We start from the raw sequence: 22,865 nt of genomic DNA, 5'->3' as shown, positions 1-22,865 counted from the left end.
GCACCTCCATTGACATTGTTGTGACAAATTCTTGTTGCCCTCGTTGCCAGAGCAAATACTTCCAATTTCTCTCAAATCAAAACGCAAACATCTCAAGATTTGGCAAATACGATTCTGTGACATTGTCTATATATAAAAAACTGAGTCCCAGGTTTGTTTGCATCCAGGAGCTGTCATGTAAAACTCAGTTTCATTGAATTACAGCCAGACCACACCACCTCCCACATTCCATTGAAATACATACAAAAAAACAAAAACAAAAAAATGTACTGTATTGTAATACGTGTCAAAATGACGTGTCTGGCGGTTCTAGGTAGAAGTGCTTATAAATCTGCAAATTTGCAAATCTGCTGCTCAAACGCCGTCCGGATATCTAAATACATATATTTAGGAAAACTAACGTCTGAACTGTACTCTAACAACAGATTCGATTTCAGGAGTTCATTTTTGTTTTCTGTTTCACTAAACATATCATCTGTTTCAATAACAAATGACATTTTTTTTTTTTTTTTTTTAATTTATACCCAAATCTCGCTCTCACAATGGGGGGGCTCGACTTTTACACAAGGATGACTATTACTCGAGCGAATACGGTACCATAGCAGTACAGCAAAACACAGATGAAAGCACACAAAAGTATGATACTGTAATATTACTTTTACTTGAGCAAATACAGTACCATTTTCTAGAAATGCATCAAATATTATTACAAATATTACACATTTTACAAACAGAAGGGAACCTGTTCTACATTCTGGAACAAATGTGTCACAATGTGTGCAATTCTGTTACAGGGATCACTAACAAAGGACATACTGTATATTTACTATGTATTTTACTTTATTACTATGTTCTGTATGTATTTTTTTAACATGCCTTTCTTCACTATATTACTTCCACATACTCACATGGTATATTTACAGTATTAAATTTGTATTGCAGCATTAGTGCTAATTTTACCAATGTAGCATGTCCAAATAATGTTGGCACTCTTTCAGGAATTACACTATTGGTAGTTCTTGCATACCAGAATGCCAGACCAAATCAGATGTGGACCAGATTGCCTGTGGGAAGAAAGAGTGGCCTCCAAATTTGCTTAGACAAGCAAACCAAAGAAAAACTGATATAGTTCATGGACATCTGTGCATGGAACATACTGCTAAATATTTCCTTTTAAAGGAGAAATCGACAGGAAAATCTTTGGAAACCACTAAAGTCAAACACAGAAATGTCACTCCCTTCTCGTTGCCCCCTTTAGCTTTGTTTTCTTAATAAAACAAAGTCTAAGGGTCACTAAATGATCTTTAGTGGCAATGTAGTGGCACTACAATGGCTCTGTACTCCAGGGCTAGGGCAATGCACTCTCACATTTCAAACTGCCCTCAGTATTGCACACATTGGCTTTGTGTTTTGTTTGAATTAAACCACAGTTTGTTTTTTTGACTTCACTCGACAGCTGCAGTCCATGGTGGACCTACTGGAGGGAACTTTGTACAGCATGGACCTCCTCAAAGTTCACACCTACATCAACAAAGTGGTCTCCCAGATGAACACCCTTGAGGAGGTAAGGTTACACAAGCAATCGTATTTATATGTTTTGCAAACATTTTTAATACAGTTACTACAGGGTATGAGGTATTACAGCATGCATTGAGACAATGCTGTACTCTTTCTATTGAAAGCCCCAAAGATTGTATTCCATTACCCTGGTCTTTTGAAGTTTTATTTAAACAGAATAAAATAAGATATCATTGCAAATACATGTTTCTTGTCCTGCAAATAGTGGCTTAGGCAGTACAGTAGGTGTAGAGGCTTTAAGTGTCGAAATGTCACACCCCTCTGTGCATTATTTCTTGTGCATAATCAGTATAACGGGGCATTTAGGTACAAACTGGAGGCCACACAAACCACCACTGCATAGGCTTGTTTGCATTAGCAGTTACACAAGCACATGTTAACTCATATTACAATAACAATGTCTCAGCTTCAAAAGTGTTTTGTTTTTCTTGGGTTAAGCCACAATAAATAAATACAGTAAATAATGGGAGTGGGATATTGTGGCTAAATTCAACGTTTGTCAGCAGTGAATATACGCCAGATATTAAGTACGTATTGAGTGCTTTCGATGTCAACACTTATGGTTGCCAATACAGTGTTGAACGCTTATAGATGTAAATAAGCATGTTGGTCACCACTTTCTTTGGCTGATAAAAGGAAAATGTTTGGCCAGAACTTTTGAGGAGGTCCATGTGTTTATTTGTACAATTTAATTTCTAGGCAACTAAGCGAATAAAATAAGTAGTTTACAGTATCAGAAGAACACAGATTTTGGAAATCTATCAGGATTTTGTTAGACGATTTATGTATTTTGTAGTTATAAACCTTAACAATTGATATCACTTTTTATTTTTTAAATGGCATTTTTAGAACTGTTTTTGGAACATCTGTGTCTGACTTGTGGCTGCAGATTACCATCCTTAGTTACGGATTTTGTGATTGCCCACAAAGCAAGACAGTTCCAACCATGTGGCTCACTAAAAGAGACGTCCCGCTCCAGGAACCTACTGCACTATGAAACCCTCTCTATTCTGGTTGGGATCAACATCCCCTAAACTAACCTACTGCTGTTGCTCCCGAAGTCCCGGCCTCCCAGCGACGCCGGGTCGTTGCGACAATCCTGGCTGGGCAGCGCCTTCACAGGCACCATCTTGTAGTTTAAGGGTTCCGTAATAGGTATCCTGCGTCTGTGTAGCATAGCAGTGCAGCTGCCTCGAGCTGTGACGCTGACACTTTTTGAGCTGTGTGCAGCCTCATCAGGCACGCCACCCAGCCAATCTGTTACAATACAAGCAAGAAACAACATAGGTGCAAGTTGTGAGATGAACATTCTTATTTGTACATTCCCCTGTGAGACAAACATTCTTATTTGTAAATTCCCCTGTGAGATGAACATTCTTGTTTGTAAATTCCCCTGTGAGATGAACATTTTTGTTTGTAAATTCCCAGTACATTGGGGCCGTGACTCGGATCTCATAGAGATTAAAGTGATAGGAGTGTAAGGGGCAGTGTTGTCTGATGCACCACTGTCAGATCTTACTGCTGTCAGTGAGATGAGAGGAGGTTAAAAATGAACCTAGCTGTTTTGCATAGTAGTTATGACTCTCATCTGACACGTGTGCGTGGTCCCTGGTTCGGGCCAAGCTTCCGCCTCCTTACACCTGGATACATTTAAAGTTCTGACAGACTTCAGTTGGAATACAAACTTTCTGCAAGCAATGGCTGATCAACACAACCTGACACTGCAGATTAATCTGGTGTACCCTTTTCAGTATTGCACCTCCAACTTTGTATTTGTGTCATCCTACAGACCATTAAGACGAATCTCACCAGGGAGAATGACTTTGTGAAAGACAGCATGATAAACTTGAGCAACCAACTGAAGCGCTATGAGAATTATTCTGACATTATGATGAGCATCAAGAAGGAGATCTCAAGTCTGGGTCTGCAGCTGCTACAGAAAGATGCTTCTGCTGTTCCCGATAGCAAAGCCCAGGTACTCTCTTGAGATTTCTGTGAGCCCAGCACTATCAAGGGGTGTTGGTTAACCCTTTATCAATATTGTGACCATATGCTAGTTGCTTAAAGCTTATAGAGAGTTGCTAAAGGAGCTAAGCCATGCTTGTTATGTCAAAAGATTTTGCTAAAATATTTTAACTCTGAAATATTTATGGGTTTATCAACCCCCCTCTTTCCCCAAGAAAGCAACTCATTTATTCCGAAGACATTTGACAAATTGTTAGTGTAGGCCTGTAATGTGTTGTGTGTATCTTTTATTTGGAGATATGTATTTTACAGACATGTCTTGTTTAAAAGTCATTGTAATAAATTTGCAACAATACGTGGAGCAAAAAGGAGAAGCATTTATTTAGACCATCATCAGTTATGTGTTAAATGATTTCAAATACAGGTGTTCAATTCAGTCCTGGCTGTGCAAAGCAGACCAGTCTTCGCTGGGGACTCTGAAGGGAGCGTCGCATTGACTCTGGTGCTCCTGTGGGATAGGGAGGCAAAACTGGCAGGGACTGTTTCTCCTCATCACACTACAGCAATCCCTGCTGACCAGGCACCCATTGAGCTGAAAGGCAGACATCGGCAGGGCTGGCCTTTGTCCTCCAGAGGCCGGTAGCTCACTGACATCCACTGAACCTTTGGGTCTCCTGAGCAGTATGGGGAATTGCTGTGGTGAGGGGAAAAGGGATTGAGCATTCCAAATTGGGAGAAAATTGGGGGTAAAATAATAATTGGACACATTAAATAAAAAAATTAAATAGCACAGAAGTTGTCATGGTCTAAGGCTGTGTCCACTAGGTCTTGGAGCTAACTTCTCATCTCAATACAAACATGAATGTTTTCCCTTGCCAGCATGCTCTCTGTGTTGCTCTCACACATTTATGTCAAGCAGCACTGTGGTTTAGCAGGCCAGCCCAAATAATGCACTCTTCTCGTTTTAGTATTGGCTGTTTGGAATGAGCGTTTATAATAGCAACAATTTGAAACTGATCAGAATTTCTACCATACTGAATGACTTGACAAAATGACATAAAAAAGTATTTTTGTTTTTTTTATTTGACAATAAGTTTAATTATTTATTTATTTAACAATGTGGTCTGTTAATTTGGAGATCTTTTACGCAGGCAGTATACATTCATTTAACGTTCAGAAACTACAAACATTTTGCAATATCATCGTCACCAATGAATCCTTGTGTTCTCCATCTTAGGAAACTTCTGGAGAGAAGACTAAAGCAGTAAATAAATATATTAGCAAAAAGGTACCCAAGACAGATAAAACCCCAAAGGAAAAACCAATAAAGCCCAATAAAGAAAATGTTAAGGGTGTGAAACCCACCCCCAAAACCAAGGCAGCAGGGCACCAACCTGGAGTGATCAGAGGAATCACCTACTACAAAGCTGGGAATCCTGAGAGCAGCGAACACAACCCCAGCAGCAGAGGTAAGACAAAATGGTGTGAACGTCAATCAATACATATGTGACTAATGTGTAACTGCTCACCAGCTTCTCACCTACAGGTTATTATCTACCTCAATGGGGATATAGTGGAGGTGGAAGGTCCTTGCATACATTCAGATCTCCATATATCAAGGGAATTGGAATGAAACTTGCTAGGGCATTCTTTCCCACACGTTACTCATAGTGTCACAATCTGGGGTACAGATGTCCTTCCATCTCTTAAATTGTTTACATATACCTAGAGAACCACTTAACCATTTGTGATGAAAGTTGCCAAGGACATTCTTTCACACTGGTTGCTCTAAGACGGGGCAGAGACAATGAAACGTGAAAGCATAACAAAGTCACAAACTCATTCTCTCTTAAGCTCATCTTTCCTTTAACTGAAGTTTGACATCAACCCTCTCCACTTTGTTAACCCTTTGCGGTCCTATGTCGGACCTGGTCCGACATTGCAATTATTCCTATCTGGTCCAATGTCGGACCCTGTCCGACATCATCAAAAAGATGCAAAAAAACGGGTTTCTAGTCGTTTTTTCTCCGGAAAAAGCTGAGAAAACCATTCAGTGGCCGAGTGGGAGCGACAGGAGCCGAAAAAAAAATAAAAAAAGGGCATATCTCATGAATAGTCATACTTGCCCCTGGCATCTGATAATGGAGGCCATAAGGAAACAAGCTGGCTGTGACTGCATCAGCGATCAGAGAATATCACAGACATTTGCAGAGCTTTTTTTCAGATGTTATAGTAATAAAATAATGACTTGGATCGCATTATTAAGGAGTTTGGTGATAAAACGAGTGATCAGGAGATGATTGATCGGTATGTACGACTATTATTATTATTATTATTATTATTATTATTATTATTATTATTATTATTATTTATTTATTAGCATATGTGAAAGCTATAGTTAACGAAAGGGTGGGGCGGGCCTGGAGATGCCTAGTGAGTGCTTTGTTGATATGCAGGGCCTTTTAAACCTGTTTGACTGTGGGAAAAAAATACTTTTAAACAGCGTGTCTAAAATTAACTGTGCGTGTGAAAATAAATTGGACCTGACGCGCCTGACACGCATTTAATAAATGGACTGCAAAGGGTTAATGGAGGGTCTTTGCTTGTATACGCCAGGGGTGGGGTTCAAAGATAACATTTTCTAATAAAGTTGTAGCTTTATATACTGATACACAATTAAAACGCAACAAGTTTTACATCAATAGCTCATTGGGTACATACATAATGTTATTTACATTTTAAATAGTGATCAGATAGGTTTGTTGATTGTTTGAGTAGTATTGTTCTTTGGGAAAACACAATACTGAGCTCAAGCTCATGTGATTTCATAAAAACGGCAGGTGCTCAGTGTTTGGTATTTGAGTTGAGTTAAAATTGCCAAAATGAGTTGATTATGAATCTGTATAAATAGCCATTTGATTTTAATTAACGCAAGAACAGCAAAAGATACGACCGTGCCTCGCTTGAGTAATGAAGATTGCCTGGTCGCTATCGGCATGATTGAAGGTGGCCTGTCTGTGAGAGAAGTTTCCTGGAGAATGAGATGTTCTGCTTCAACAATCAGCAGACTAGTCCAGAGAAACCAGGAAACCGTCTGTGTGATGGACAGGCCACGTCCTGGAAGGCAGAGGGTCAGCACACCAGCCCAGGACCTTTATGCTGACTGTTCAAGCCAACCGGTGGGGCGGTGGAAGTGTGATGATATGGGGAGGACACAAGAACGTCTTTGGTGCAGAACTGAGGGCAACCTTACTGCTCAGCGATACATTGACGAAGTCCTTGTGGCAACAGTTTTTCCGTTCCTGCAAGCCAATCCAGCAGGACATTGCAAGACCACACAGTGCTAGGATTACAATTGCATGACTTTTTCACATTGTATTTGGTCAGATTTTTTTGTGGGTTGTAGTAGTATATAGAGGGAGTCTGAGAGAAAAAATGACACCAAAGTTTGGTGCTTCTTTCATTTGTTTGGTGTGCAAGGTAATCAAACATGCTATCTTCAGGTGTGAAAAAGTTATTGCCCCCCCTAGTTAAAGGGATAATTAGGGTCAGCTGTTTGAGTACTTTTGTTAACAACCAGGCCTGATTTGGGCCAGCCCTGCCCAATATAAATCTGACTAACTTTGGCCCTTACCATCAGAGTGAAGTTGTCAGCACACAGGTTCTAGAGGCACATCATGCCACGAACAAAAGAAATTCCTGAAGACCTCCGGAAAAAAGTTGTTGATGCCTATCAGTCTGGAAAGGGTTACAAAGCCATTTCTAAGGCTCTGGGGCTCCACCAAACCACAGTCAGAGCCATATTGTCCAAATGGAGAAAGTTTGGGACAGTAGTGAATCTTCCCAGGAGTGGCCGTCTCCAAGAGCAAGGTGTAAAATCGTCCAGGAAGTCACAAAGAACCCTAGAACAACATCCAGGGATCTGCAGGCCTCTCTCGCCTCAGCTAAAGTCAGTGTTCATGACTGCACCATCAGAAAGACACTGGGCAAAAATGGGATTCATGGCAGAGTAGCAAGGCGGAAACCATTGTTCACTAAGAAGAACATGAATGCTCGTCTTAAGTTTGCCAAAAAGCAATTGGATGATCCTCAAGAGTTCTGGAACAATGTTCTATGGATAGATGAGTCAAAAGTGGAACTTTTTGGCTGACATGGGCCCCATTATGTCTGGCGAAAACCAAACACAGCATTCCACAGTAAGAACCTCATACCAGCTGTCAAGCATGGTGGTGGTAGTGTCATGGTTTGGGGATGCTTTGCTGCATCAGGACCTGAATGCCTTGCCACCATTGAAGGAACCATGAATTCTGCTCTTTATCAGAGAATTATACAAAAGAATGTCAAGCCATCCGTACATGAGCTGAAGCTGAAGCGCAGCTGGGTCATGCAGCAAGACAATGATCCGAAACATACAAGCAAGTCTACATCAGAATTGTTGAAGAACAAGAAATTTATAGTTTTGGAATGGCCTAGTCAAAGTCCAGACCTAAACCCCATTGAGATGTTGTGGCAGGACCTGAAACGAGCAGTTCATGCTCGAAAACCCACAAATGTCACTGAGTTGAAGCAGTTCTGCGTGGAGGAGTGGGCCAAAATTCCTCCATGGCGCTGTGAGAGACTAATCAATAACTACAGGAAGCGTTTGGTTGAAGTTATTGCTGCTAAAGGTGGCGTAACCAGTTATTGAGTCTAAGGGGGTGATTACTTTTTCACATGGGGGCACTGGGTATTGCATAACTTTCTTTAATAAATAAATGAAATATGTATCAAATTTTTGTGTTATTTGTTCACTCAGGGTCCCTTTTATCTAATATTAGGTTTTGGTTGAAGATCTGATAACATTCAGTGTCAAAAATATGCAAAAATGCAGAAAATACTTTTTCACGGCACTGTATAAATATATATATATATACTTATATATATATACTATTGAGTTCTGCATAATGTGGAACCCGAATTCCCTTGACAATAATCGACAGTCACATAACGTGTCAGAAATATAAAACAAGATTTTCTTTAAGAATAAAAAGGGTGTACAACTAATCTAATATCACAGAAAGGAAAGGCGATTGGTTAGAGATATTCTTGAATAGTATACAGTTCATTGATTTCTATGATCAAACGATTACAATGACCACAACATTATTAGCATACATGTAATATACTAATATTAATTATGGCTGATCAAAGTGTCCACTTTGCATTAGTATTTTCAATACTCATTTCTCGTTGTAATCAATCAGATTTCATATCAAAATGCATGAGAATTATTCAACTTCCCATTCAGAACAGAATCCAACATTCCAATAACTAATTTATCGAATTATTTTTACTGTGTTAATTTAGTTTAGACATGATCTACCAAACTGACAACATGTTATCAATCTCAATTGAGTCTACATTCAAATTAACTCAGAAATGGGCCAAAGATCAAATTCTCTACATTTATTAGTCTACTCCTTTGAGTTACACATTTTCAACAAACAAAATATATTTCTTGCATTCCAAAACAGGAAGTTTTATTCTATTCCTAGAACAATGTATCAACTAACTTGATGGCTTTAGCTACAGTTAATTTCTTGAGTTAAAATTTTTTTTATATTTGATATGTTGAATATTTATCGATTTTTAACCAGGAAGTCAGTCTTCCGGTGATGAGAACACTGCAGATTCTCCCGTCTCTCTCTACCGAAGGAAAAGAAGGTGGTACGTTGCTTGCTGTAGGCATTGTATTGCGCCGGCTCGCAACAAGATAATAGTTCTTTTCAAAGGGAGGCAGCTGCTGATTTCTGATAGTCTTGCAACATATTCTTTGACTTGTCCGAAGACTTCCAACTGGAATGAGTTCCGTTGATCAGACAGAACTCAATGTTCAAAGAATGTGTTGCAATTGAAAAGTTACGTAGTTTGTAAAAATGTTCTTGTTACAATTCTCTCATATGGCTAAGGGACCTTCCAGAGGCACAGCTGCTGGCTAGTTGCTTTACTGCATTTCGTGGTTGATTTCAAGCAGCAAAATAAAAACAAAGACCCGTTTCTGAATCTTTGTTGTGTCCTGTTTCAAGGTTCAGTCTCTCGCAGGGCAGAAAGCAGGACCCTCTTCAGACCTTGTTTTAGGCTTCTGAGGACATGATTTTTACCATTTTCGTATCTGATTCTTTTCCCACTTCAGAGCAGATTTCAGAACAGATTTCAGACACTTTTAGCACCACATTTCCAGAACCACTTTTAGACACACTTCTGCCTCTTTTTCTGACCACTTTCAGGACATAGTTTAAGGCCTTGTTCCAGTCTTTTGAATTAAACCTTGACATGTTTTGATTGGATCGTTAAATTCATGGGTGGTGTTTAACCCTTTGCGGTCCATTGTCGGACTGGGTCCGACATTGCAATTATTCCTCACAGGTCCTTTGTCGGACTGGGTCCGACATCATTATAGCAACGCAATAAACGGGTGTTTAGTCGTTTTTTCTCCGGAAAAAGCCGAGAAAACCATTCAATTGCCGAGTGGTAGCGACAGGAGCCGAGACAAGTCGGAAAAAAAAAAAAAAAAAAAAAAAAGGCGTATTTCATGAATAGTCATACATGGTATCAGGTATCAGATAATGGGCGTCCATAATAAACAAGCTGGCTAAGTGCGTCAGCGCACTGAGACTATCATGGACATTTGCAGAGCTTTTTTCAGATGTTATAGTAATAAAATAATGACTTTGATCGCATTATTGAGGAGTTTGGTGATAAAACGAGTGATCTGGAGATGATCGATCGGTATGTACGACTATTATTATTATTATTATTTATTTCTTACACAGCTGAACGCTATAGCAAACAAAAGGCTGGGGAGGGGCTGGAGATGCCTAGTGTGTGCTTTGTTGATATGCAGGGCCATTTAAACCCGTTTGACTGTGAAAAAAAATACTTTTAAACAGCGCGTATAAAATTAACTGCGCGTGTGAAAATTAATTATTCCTGGCGTGCCTGACGCGCGATTAATAAATGGACCGCAAAGGGTTAACACCACGCAACATGCCTAAACACTGGTTGGTTTCATCTCTGGGCCACTCCTTGGCCTGTCCCACAGCTCATGATTTACAGTTTGCTCAAAGTTCCTTTATATTGTCAAGCGTGATTGACGCTCTTTCCCCCCCTCTCCGCGTTCTCGAGGAGGGGGGAGAGTCCTGTTTGTTGTCAATGTCCAAAATGTGCCTGTTTGCAGAGATCTCAGTTTGCGATTAACCTGATTTGACTGCACTCTCCGGTACACTGACCAAACAAAGGGTGTCTGGCTCTTTTTATACATGTGGCCACTCCCCATGCAGCACTCAATTACCTAAATGGGGAATGGCCACACCTGGGATTGTTAGCAGGGACAGATTTAATCCCATCCCTGCCAACCTTACATTCTCCACACACGCAATTTTACATTTTAGGGCTTTCGCCCTGCCACACCATGATACTGAAAAGAATGTTTGAGAACTTTCTTACAAATCCATTGTTAAAGAGGAACATGGTCCCATGTTTGAGAAATAGCGGCTCCAGTTTTCAACACCGCCACAACCTATCAACAAGAAGTCATTTTTTTAACCTTAAATTTAGATGTGTTTACAAAACAATGCAATACAATGTTCCAGAAATGTTCTCAACCTCAGCATGTTTTAAGATTTACAGCAACATTACCATTATATTTGAAGTTTTGGTACTTTTTTGTTAAGGTGCAGGCAAAATCCAGTTTTGGGGACCAATATAGTTTACTGAGTATACCAGAAAGTAGGGGTATAAGGTGGTATCCATTATGTGCCCACAGGGAATGTAGATTGTGGTACTTTTTCATGTTACTGATAGATTATAGAATACTAATTATGTATTTAGAGCTGTGGTGGGAAATGTATGTCACTGATATACTTGCTTGTATTTGATTTAGTTTTATACTAATTTGAATAAAATAGCTTTCCTTGTCTTCAACTACAGATTGCCAAGACGACCAAAATTCACTTAAATGAATTTGTGGAAACCCATCCTGCAGTCCTCCTGATGCAGTTGTAGCACAACTTTAAAAATAAAAAAATAAATAAAAAACCAACAACTCTAGCAATGCCCTAGATGGGGATAAAGGTCCCTGTCATTCTGTGCTCCTGACAGAATGGAAATCTACAGATGGCATTCCAGGCTTCTCCTGTTGCGACCTAATGGGTTGATTGGGTTATTGTCATGCACTATTCCCTGTTGTTTACAATGAGGAGTGACACAGGTCAGTGGTCAGAAAACAATGGACAGACCAATTCAAGTCCTGACAAGCTTGTTATATCAGACGCAGCACAGCCAATGTGACATAAGATCTCCATTTCTGAATGCCTGATGTTCATTTTGAATGCACAGAATGTATTTGTCAGCTGAATTTACAAATTACATAAAGAGGAAAGAGTCTCTCCACTATCAGATGTCAGAAACGTACATAAAGCAAAAATAAGACAAACTTTATAATGGGCTGACAAAACACAGTGATCTTATTTGGATTCAATTTAGTACAATTATACAGTTTGTACTTGATTCCTATACATTTTCCAAGGGGATCAGTGTTCCATGTTCATCATCTTTCAGCAGGCACAGTGGGCATGCTGTGATGGTGTCGGCTGTGTAAGGTAATGGCTGCTGATACCAGGACACACGATTGTACTATTTAAAGAAAATGATTACTTAATTGGGGTCGCAGTGATGCATACCTTTATTTTTTTAACTAATCATGCAGTTGGATAGCGTGGTACTGCCATTCCTTAGCACACGTTCCAAAGGGTTTCATTATCTAGCTCGTTGTGACCATGGGGAGATCTGGCCTCCGATAGGTTGGGATAATGAAGGCTGTATCTTAAGAATGAATGGCTTGTACAAATAACGAATCAAATTATCCATAAGCAAGACCTGTCAGTAAGAATAATCCACTTCAAAATACAGGTACATTAACTTCACTGGATCTACACTGTACTAGAAAATAACTGTTATATATATGTTTCATTTTATTCTCACAGGCACATTATTATGCGCTATGTGTATGTAGTAAGTATTAGTACGTGGCACTAGATGTTACTACAACTTATTAGAAAAATTTTAAAGTGGATCAGAGATTTCCTTTAACTTTATTGGTCAATATGGGCCTTAATCTCTGGTAAAGGACTTTGAATGTTATTGTTCAAACTGTGTTTAATCACTGTTCCAAATCAATCCTCAGGAAAATACATAAATACAGTATTCATGTATTTTAACTTCTTTCTGCTTGATGAAAGAAAGTCTCTGTTCTTGTACACACCCTCTGAATGTTGTCTGTCAATGTAGGTCTGCTTCCTTGCTGCCCTATACAATCAATCTAACTATTTAAATTTAGTACAGCAAATAAAGATACAAAAAAAATGTAATAGTGTAATAGTAATAATGTAATAGTGTTTGCGGTCAGTGGCAATTACTGCAACTCCCTCCTGGCTGGCCTCCCTGCGTCCGCCACCCGTCCGCTCCAGCACATCCAGAACTCCGCTGCTCGCCTGGTGTTCTCTCTGCCTCGCTTTTCCCATGCAACTCCACTGCTCCGCTCCCTCCACTGGCTCCCGATCACCGCTCGCATCCAGTTCAAGACTCTTGTACTTGCCTACAGTTGCCTTGACCAGACTGCACCCAGCTACCTCCAGACCCTCATCTCTCCCTACACCCCCACTCGACCTCTCCGCTCCTCCTGCACTAGAAGACTGGCTGTACCTCCTCTATGCTCTCCTGCCTCCAGAGCCTGCTCCTTCTCCACCCTCGCCCCACAGTGGTGGAATGACCTTCCTACAGATGTCAGGTCTGCCCAGTCCCTGACCACCTTCCGGCACCTCCTCAAGACTCACCTCTTCAGACAGCACATGTAGAACTCCTCTTTTCCCTCTGGACACTTATCACTCTTCCTTAAATGCGCTTTACTTGCTCTTATCTATTCCCTATTTTACTGCATTTAATCCTGTACTTTACAGAGTACTGTAATCTGTCACAAGTGTTATTTAATCTGTCGTATTTTGTATTTAATTATATCCTGATGTAACTATCACTGACACTTATCTGCTTATTGAATCGTATTTTGTCATATACTTGTACTTGCTAGAACCGAAGTGATTGTATTTTATCTTGCTCTTAATTGTATTAATACTTGTACTGTGATTCTTGAAATGTATTTTTGTTTACGATTGTAAGTTGCTCTGGATAAGGGCGTCTGCTAAGAAATAATAATAATAATAATGAAGTAACTACAATAGCAACTAGTCTCTGGTTTGAATGACGAGTTTAAGAAATCAAACAACTGGATGCAGTCTGATTACTTTCAGAAACTTTGTTATTTCAGCAGATCACAGTAACAACACAGGGCGGTTCTCTCTTCTCTAACAAAGGCAGGAAGGAGGCTTTGAATAAATGTTATGAGCACGCTGTGAACAAGCATTTTTGGAGGCTGCCAAAACAACATTATTGTGTGCTTGTAGTTGCTTGCGAAAAACAGCATTTTGTATTTTGTACTCTTATGACCTATAAGATTGTAAGAGTACACAATACAGCAGATCTGACAGACTTCGCTAGACGGTCGAGTGGCTGAAGTGGGTCATTCTTGAGAACAGACTTTGCTGCATATTTCCACACACACTATTCAGAAGTGGAAATAATTGAGGAGTGATCACAGGTCACAAAGCCTTTGCAATTTACCTGCATTTTTCAAGTACCACCTCTAGCTCCCATTAAACCTATGTGTGCTTGTGGCAAAGAGGTTAAGTGGGTACAGGTACAGGAGTGATGCAGTGCGTGATAAAGTAGATAACAATGGGTTACAGTCCCAAACAATAAACACAAATATCCGCCCCACAATAATACTAACACGGTCACCAGTCCTGGGTGTGTGCAGCAGTGCTCATGGTGGGTGATACAATTTATTAGTGACAATCATGCAGTACTGTTCCGGCTTGGTGCTGGCCCTTGCCGACAGCTCCGGAATCGTGTCAGCCGGCTAGTAATTTACAAAACAAGACAATCCCAGACAAACAAACAAAACACTCACGAAACGTTATTTCTCACGGGGTCTCTCACCGTCCTTACAGGTTTAAAGCTCAAACCAAAACGAAGGAACAGATTACGATTCTCCGTCCCCTTTTATGCCGTCACACATGACCTCTGGTAAACGAGTGCAACCGCCTCTCCAATCTGCGGTTGCCATGTCATTTCTTTTCCGGGTCAATGCGTTATTGCAACGGAGTCTTGCCCACTTCCTGGCTGGCCAACTTCCCTTGAACCCTGGGAAAGAACTGTCAGGCCAGCCCGTCCAAGGAACTCTGTTCTCGCTGCTTAGCGCCTTCACAGGTCGGGAGGGTGATTTACAACCAAGAGTCATTGTATTTCTGTCACAGTGCTTTAATCTGTCTGCTGTTGATCTTAGTGCTTTGACACTGTAAAAGGAAAGTACATACAACATGGCTTAAGGTTTGGATTATGGTTGTTAAAACCATGTTCTTTAAAAGTGAAAATGAGTGGTAATTAGAGTATTTGCCACATTGCAACTGTACATTTATGTGTAATTAAAATGGCTATTGACAGGGTGTAACCTTAGAGCAGTAATTATACAGTGAATATACAAATGGAACACATTGAATTGTACTGAATGTAGTGAAATATGGTAGAACTCGCATTAAGACTTCTGGTAATACAACTGTACAGAACGGTGGACATTTGTGAATATCATGCAAGCCCCTAGTCCATTTGAAGTTTTATTTTTATATGCAATTGCATGTTTTTGCTTTAAAATGATATTCGAATTTATAAGATTAAAACAATATTATCCAAACTAATTAAGCAGCAAGAAACAACAACAGGAAATAACCATACAACCAAGTTTGTTTTTATAAAATATTTTAGAAACCAATTAAAATGCAGTTATTTGAAGATTCAGACTGGTACAGGTAATACTGTACGGAATACAAACAGAAATGACCTCTGTAATCACCCTGAGTATAAGCTCAGGACTACCAGTATCCCAATTCAGACAGACCCACTTTACATCACGATTGTGCAGGCAGAATTCATCATATTAAACTGGCCATAGTAAAAAATGTACTGTAGTTTATTACAGTATCATTTTTGACATTAGAAGAGATTGATGTTTTGTGTCATTTACTGCAAATGTAAACAAATGCAAACAATTTTTATATAAAAAATATACATAATTTTCCATATTGTAGTACAGTATACTGCATTTTCTGACATTAGAAAAAAAGAACTGTACTGTACAGTGTGTCATTATTTGAGGCATCACACAGAAATTACATCAACTTTTTTTCCTGTCTTACTAAATAAAGTCCAGTCACTAAATTCATTATGGCCAAGAAATTGACAAAGCCTTCATGTAGTTTGTAACTGCACTGTATCCTGTGGCTACTCAATAAAGCCGCTCACGCAGCATTTGACAGACTGCACAAGCCGTGACAGTAAGCGGGTTTGTGAGGTAATATTAAAGAGTAAGTAGTGGAGTTCCGGAACCCGCTATACATCCCCACGTGTTGCTACAACTGTTAAAATAACCTGTCTGTCATTTTTATTTAAACGGTTGTAGCAACAAGTGGGGACATGTAACATATGTTTTTTTTTATAAAATAGTGATAATAAACTGACAATAAGCAAGGTGATATTTCCGTAAGTGGGTTCGTCTGTACAAGACGCCATGGCAACAACTTTAAATAACAATTTTAAACATTCAGGCCATTTTCATTAAACATTTTCAGTATAACTATTCACTGCACTAAGAATAAAAATGTGAAGGACAAATACTCATTATCTCAGTTTAATATTCCATGGATTCTTTCTCTGTTCCAAATGAAAGGGATTCACCCCTGTCTTTATATCCTCAGACAGTATAGAACCCTGACATGTTTGAAAGATCTTTGATAAAGGCAGTATAGTACCCTGACACATTTGAATGATCTTTGATACATGTCCGGGTTCTATACTTTCTATCAAAGATCTTTCAAACATGTCAGGGTTCTATACTGTCTTTATCAAAGATCTTTCAAACATGTCAGGGTTCTTTTCTGTCTTTATCAAAGGTCTTTCAAACATGTCAGGGTTCTATACTGTCTTTATCAAAGATCTTTCAAACATGTCACAGTTCTATACTGTCTTTATCAAAGGTCTTTCAAACATGTCAGGGTTCTATACTGTCTAGTCCCAGACTGTGGCTTCTAGTGACTTCTGTGCAAACAACGTACATGTTCTATTTCCTGCAGCTCACAGTGCCACTGTAATGCAGTATTTCTGGGCTAGCTAGGGACATCAGGGAATTTAAATTGTTGTCATATGCACTCCACACCTGGATGTATGACGCTTTTGCATACAAAAATCAAGAAAAATTGAGGGTTTTATAATAAAAAGCTTGATTTACAAAAAACGAATTTGTCATAGGCAACCATGTCATTTTTTGATCACTTCCAGCTTCCACATAAGTAATTTGAAGCCACACCCCGTACTAAACTGTACAGAAAACTTCCAATGAATGTTGTCCAAGCAGAATAAAGTTTTTTAAGTCCAAACTTACATTGCTGTTTAACCATTCCAGGCTGGCTAATGTTATCAAGGTCTAGTTTCGTAGAAGTAAACATTAGAGCCACTTCTGCTATGTCTTGCATGTCAGATACTGTAATCTTGATTGTTTTCCCCACGTGCACACACAGCAGAATATCTCTTATCTCTTTTTTGATTTCCACAGAGAACACAGCGAAAGCTCATTCCCGTTCTGAAGTGCAAGAGTTACAGCCTCAGGACAGGCCTCACATGCTCCACAACTCTGAAGATCTAAGAGCAGTTCCCTCAGAAACCACTACCACCACCACCGCTGTTCCCACGACGACAACCTCTGCTCCCACGGCAACCACCACCACCACTGTATCCACGACCACCATCACTGAGAATCCAGCGCCAACCGTCATGATTGTCCTTGAGAATGTAGACAATTCCAGTGGCTCTCTCAACAGAGGTAAAGCACAGCCATTTTCCCACACAGTTCCTTAGGCTGCCTTCATTATATCATCTTTATCATAAAGTTATTGCATTGCATAGGCATGTCATGTTATGTGCCTTCCTGTTCTCAGTGCTTAAAGATGGGGAGTGTGAAGGGACCATATCATCGATAGAGTTGCCTGAGAGACACCACAGCTATGGGCGCAATGAGGGAGCCTGGATGAAAGACCCTTTGGCCAAGGACGGAAAGATCTACGTTACCAATTATTACTATGGCAACAACCTTGTGGAGTTCAGGAATCTGGAAAACTTCAAACAAGGTAGGCAATTATTTTATGACCAGTTACAACTCATTTAAATACATTTAAATAAAACATAGTGAAAACAGATAGACATTACCAAACATAGGGCAAGCTTTATTAAGCTTTTCCTAGAGTGAAAAACAAATTGTGTGTTAATTTAAGTGATCTTACATGAATCTAAACATACCTTTTACACAAAAACTAATGTTTAAGCTACTATTAGTATTGTTGGTACTTGTTTAATGTAGCAATTTCTTACAGATGATATACATTTCCAGATGTAGAAATCAATCTGTTACAGCGCTGATCGACAGCTAAATGAGAGTGACGGATTAATGAGAGGTGGATAAACGGGTGCTGACTATATTACATAAATGACCCAACGACAGCCATGTTCTCCTTAAAGCCATACAACCCTAGAACTGTACTGACTCCCTTCTTTGTTTATGAAGAATGATGCTGTGGCATTCGAATGTGACGCAGTATTGAGAAATGTCACAAAATACCTAAATATCTGAATGAGGAGGGCTCAGGATTTCAAATTCAAAACAGATTTCCACAATCCTGGACCTAAGATAACACTAACTGTCCAGGTTTTTATTTCAATCAGAACTTAATAAATGTAGAGGGTCCCCGAGTGGCTCACCTTGTAGAAGTGCAGCCGCGTGGTGCGCAGGGTGAGTCACACAGCGCAGGTTCACGTCCTGGCTGTGTGAAGCAGGGTGAGTCATACAGCGCAGGGTCACGTCTTGGCTGTGTGAAGCAGGGTGAGTCATACAGCGCAGGGTCACGTCCTGGCTGTGTGAAGCAGGGTGAGTCACACAGTGCAGGTTCACGTCTTGGCTGTGTGAAGCAGGGTGAGTCACACAGTGCAGGGTCATGTCCTGGCTGTGTGAAGCAGGGTGAGTCATACAGCGCAGGGTCATGTCCTGGCTGTGTGAAGCAGGGTGAGTCACACAGCGCAGGTTCACGTCCTGGCTGTGTGAAGCAGGGTGAGTCATACAGCGCAGGGTCATGTCCTGGCTGTGTGAAGCAGGGTGAGTCACACAGTGCAGGTTCACGTCCTGGCTGTGTGAAGCAGGGTGAGTCATACAGCGCAGGGTCACGTCCTGGCTGTGTGAAGTAGGCTGGTCTTCGGTGGGGACTCCGAAGGGAACGTCACATTGGCCTAGGCGCTCCTGTGGGTTAGGCAGGTAAAACCGGCAGGGACTGTTTCTCTAGGTGCCCAGTGTGCTCAGAGCAGACACCTGCAGGGCTGGCTGAGGTCGGTAGCTCGCTGACATCCGATCTCAAGTTCCTGGGTGAAAAAAGAAGCTGGCTTGGTCATGGGATCTGAGGATGCCCACTTAATCTTTGGGTCTCCTAGTCATGTGGGGAATTGCTGCAGTGAGGAGAAAAGCGATTGGGCATTCCAAATTGGGAGAAAATCGGGGGGAAATTATAATTGGACACTAAATTAAAAAGTAGTAATAATAATAATAATAATAATAATAATAATAATAAATGTATATTTTGATAAATGTACATTGTAGTCTTATGATGTTCAGATAAAAATGACCCCACCTAAAACTGTAGCAGCTCTGAATCAGTGAAAACCCATTATGCGCACAGTAAAGCAGTGCAGATTTAAAATAAATATTAAGGGCCTGGTCAAAACAAACCCAGAATTGGTTGTGGTCCTCTATAATGATGTAACTTTCACTATTATCTGCTGTATTATTGAATTGTGGTTTGTCACACTTGAGAATTATTGTATTTCTTGTTCTTATTGTATGACTTATATTGTAACACTTGAATGTATTTGTATTTGCTTGCGATTGTAAGTCGCCCTGGATAAGGGCGTCTGCTAAGAAATAAATAATAATAATAATAATAATGTGGGAACCACTGGCTAAGACTAAGCTTTTGTGTTTCTGACTATTTACAAGCACTGTATTGTGTAATGTGAACCCTCTAAATTGCTAAGAGCTGTACTCTTAGTATGCCTTGAGGCTGATGTGAAGCCACCCACAGTTGTCCTGTTGTGGACTGGTCTTTTTATGAATGGATGAATGGAATCTTAGTGTAGTGGTTCAGCTAGACATGAATTAAACTTTTCATGTAAAAGATAATTGAAGTCTAGTCTGTGTGACCAGGAGTTAATCTGACCAGAGAGGGAGGCACACATATGTCTCACATCCAGTTCTTATTATGAATAGACAGAGGAATGTTCCTTACAAGCTAGATGATATTTTCAGACAGGGAAGGACTGTAAATGATATCCACACTGATTTGAAATACGGTTAATCTGTTACAGATATAACCATTATTTTAATTCAATACATTACAATACATTTGCCCTTCAGTGCTCTTAAGGACAAGGGTCTAAAGATTGGGATTTTGCCTACACACCAACTGTTAAAAATATACTATGATGTTTTGCCTTTTGTTATTTCACCTTCAATGGAACTATTAAAGGGTTTATTTGCAGAAATGAACTTATCTGTCTTAACTAATGTATTCTTCTTAAGAAATACAGTAATTCAGTGAGCATTGCCACATAGAACAATGGTGGTATTTCCTACAGCCACTAGAGTGTTGCAGTGGGAAAGGTTAATGGTTACAATGTGGTGTAACAGATGTACTTGGGGGTTAGACATGATCCTGAGAGCTCTACTGAGGCCACATACATGTTTTGCTTTTGTGAAAGTCACCAGGATCTAACTGAGACAGAAACTGATACAAAGTGAATGTTAACACAAGAAGAATGCATTAGACATGGCATGCCCAGACTGAGTTGCTCTTTCTTTCCATACTTTTTCTTTGCATTCACTATGGTTTACTACCCAGTGAATATTTTTTACTATGGTATACTGCAGCAAACATTTATAAGAAACGCTGTACCAAAATGTTCAAATCATTTTTCTCAATGGACTTGGACTTTCAGATATTTCTCTTATTGCTTCTTTGTGTGGGTTTGGCCTTGATCACTGTCTCAGATTTGTCTGCATAAAGACAATATGGCCTTGGCTATTTTGGTCATTATGCTAGACCCAGATCAGAGTCTTCTGGATGTTTATTTCCTTAGCATTCTTCATATTTAATATTGTCTGAAAGTCAAATGCATGAGGAATTGCTGGGGATTCTGGTCAGCAGAATCCCGTTTTCTTTTAATTGATACAAAGTGTATCATCTACAGCAGCTTAACAATCTATCACTGTTTCATTTTTGATCAGGTCGCTGGAGCAACTTGTACAAGCTGCCTTATAACTGGATCGGCACAGGCCATGTCGTTTACAATGGAGCCTTTTACTACAACAGAGCCTTCACCAAAAACATCATTAAGTATGACCTAAAGATGAAATATGTGGCCTCCTGGACCCTTCTCCATGATGTTGTGTATGAGGACACCACCCCCTGGAAGTGGAGGGGTCACTCTGACATTGACTTCGCAGTGGATGAAAGTGGCTTGTGGGTCATTTACCCTGCCATCGATTACGACTACTCCCAGCAGGAAGTCATTGTCATCAGCAAGCTGGACCCAGGCGACCTTTCCATTAAGAAGGAGAGCACATGGAAGACAGGCCTGAAGCGCAACTCCTATGGCAACTGCTTTATCATCTGTGGGGTGTTGTACGCCGTGGATGTTTACAACCAGAAGGAGGGCGAGGTCTCCTACGCGTACGACACTCACACAAACACAGAGGCCACCCCCACACTGCCATTTACTAACGAGTATGCCTTCACCACTCAGATTGACTACAATCCCAAAGAAAAGGTCCTCTATGCCTGGGACAATGGCCATCAACTAACATACAAGATCAACTTTGTACAGTAGTTGATTATCAGTCGTCAAGGTCCCCACTGTCACCAAGCACTTTTTAATCTTTTGTATGTTAGTTGATTACAAAATAATGCATAACTTCTGCACTTCGGTTCTAGGACAAATGGAAGCAGCAATGCCTTACTGCACTTATATTATCATTAACTCAATTGTTTGCAGGGATCCTAGATTTTAAAAAAAAATGAAATTCTCAGAAAAAAAAAGAAAAATCCAAGTTATTCTGCAAGTAAAATAAAATATCTAGAAATGTGTTTTCCCTGCCACATTATAAGACACACAAAACAGCACACTTGGGTAATAGTTTGTAACAAACAGACCTAATCCCTCAGCCAACCATTCCCAGAATAAGAATAAGAACAGGTTGCTGCACCAAAAAATAAAACAATTTGGTACAGAAGGTCTGTATGACAGCAAAAAAAACGAATTCAGGGTTCAAATTGTTATGCAAAAAATGGTAGGACATTTATTAATACTCAGCGTTCCTTATAGTACACCCAATATCCTCCGCACACATTTAGCTCATTGTAACATATATATATATATATATATATATATATATATATATATATATATATATATATATATATATATATAGCGTACCCATGGTTAATTGGGAGATAGCCAAGTAAAGATCTTATAAGCAAATAAAAAAACAAATCAATTAATTATAAGTCTGACAACACGAAGCAAAAATCCTCTTCGTAAAAAGCAAAAGATCAAAAGTAACCATTCATTAGTTTAACCAAGGGAAAAAAAATATGCGTATCCAAAGGAAACGAAAAAAAAGACCATTGTAATCCACCCAGCATGGTTGTAAAAGATAGAGCTCACCCAAGTCCAGGAAAGGAAAACGTTGTCCGATCAGATGAGCTGAAGTTGATTAGGCTTTGAAGACTGACAAATCCGAACAGGTAAGCAGAAGATACAAAGCAGTAAAACAGCAGGTTTGAAAAAATAAACTGGTACTTTCCCAAAGCAAAAATAAACAAACACTCTGGCTAGCGAAAAAAAAACAACCCAAAGAACCTAACTTCATTTTAAACTGTTTACCTGATTAGAAAACCAAATAAGGTGAGCAAAAAAGATAAAAAGAACTATGAAATAATACTCACTGAAGTGAAACAAAACCTCAGTACTATATAGCACCACACAATGTGGCAATGCCACATATTGCCCTTCTTGCTTCGGGG

General features: G+C 39.7%; 1 protein-coding gene across 2 annotated transcripts in view; it reads left to right on the top strand.

Annotated features, from left to right (window-relative positions):
• LOC117422119 (olfactomedin-like protein 2A) overlaps positions 1 to 22,224 on the top strand; it is a 76,107-nt gene extending 53,883 nt beyond the window's left edge. For both annotated transcript variants that reach the window (XM_058987148.1, XM_058987149.1), the window contains 6 exons: positions 1,457 to 1,564; positions 3,368 to 3,553; positions 4,781 to 5,012; positions 17,300 to 17,566; positions 17,682 to 17,870; positions 21,068 to 22,224. In XM_058987148.1, coding sequence (XP_058843131.1) covers positions 1,457 to 1,564; positions 3,368 to 3,553; positions 4,781 to 5,012; positions 17,300 to 17,566; positions 17,682 to 17,870; positions 21,068 to 21,669 — 1,584 coding nt within the window. In that variant the 3' untranslated portion in view covers positions 21,670 to 22,224. The remainder of the gene's footprint in view (positions 1 to 1,456; positions 1,565 to 3,367; positions 3,554 to 4,780; positions 5,013 to 17,299; positions 17,567 to 17,681; positions 17,871 to 21,067) is intronic.
• The last annotated feature ends 641 nt before the right edge of the window (positions 22,225 to 22,865 follow it).

The sequence above is a fragment of the Acipenser ruthenus genome, chromosome 15, assembly GCF_902713425.1.
Source record: "Acipenser ruthenus chromosome 15, fAciRut3.2 maternal haplotype, whole genome shotgun sequence".
NCBI classification, from domain to species: domain Eukaryota; kingdom Metazoa; phylum Chordata; class Actinopteri; order Acipenseriformes; family Acipenseridae; genus Acipenser; species Acipenser ruthenus.
This window is presented reverse-complemented; position numbering and strand designations above follow the sequence as displayed.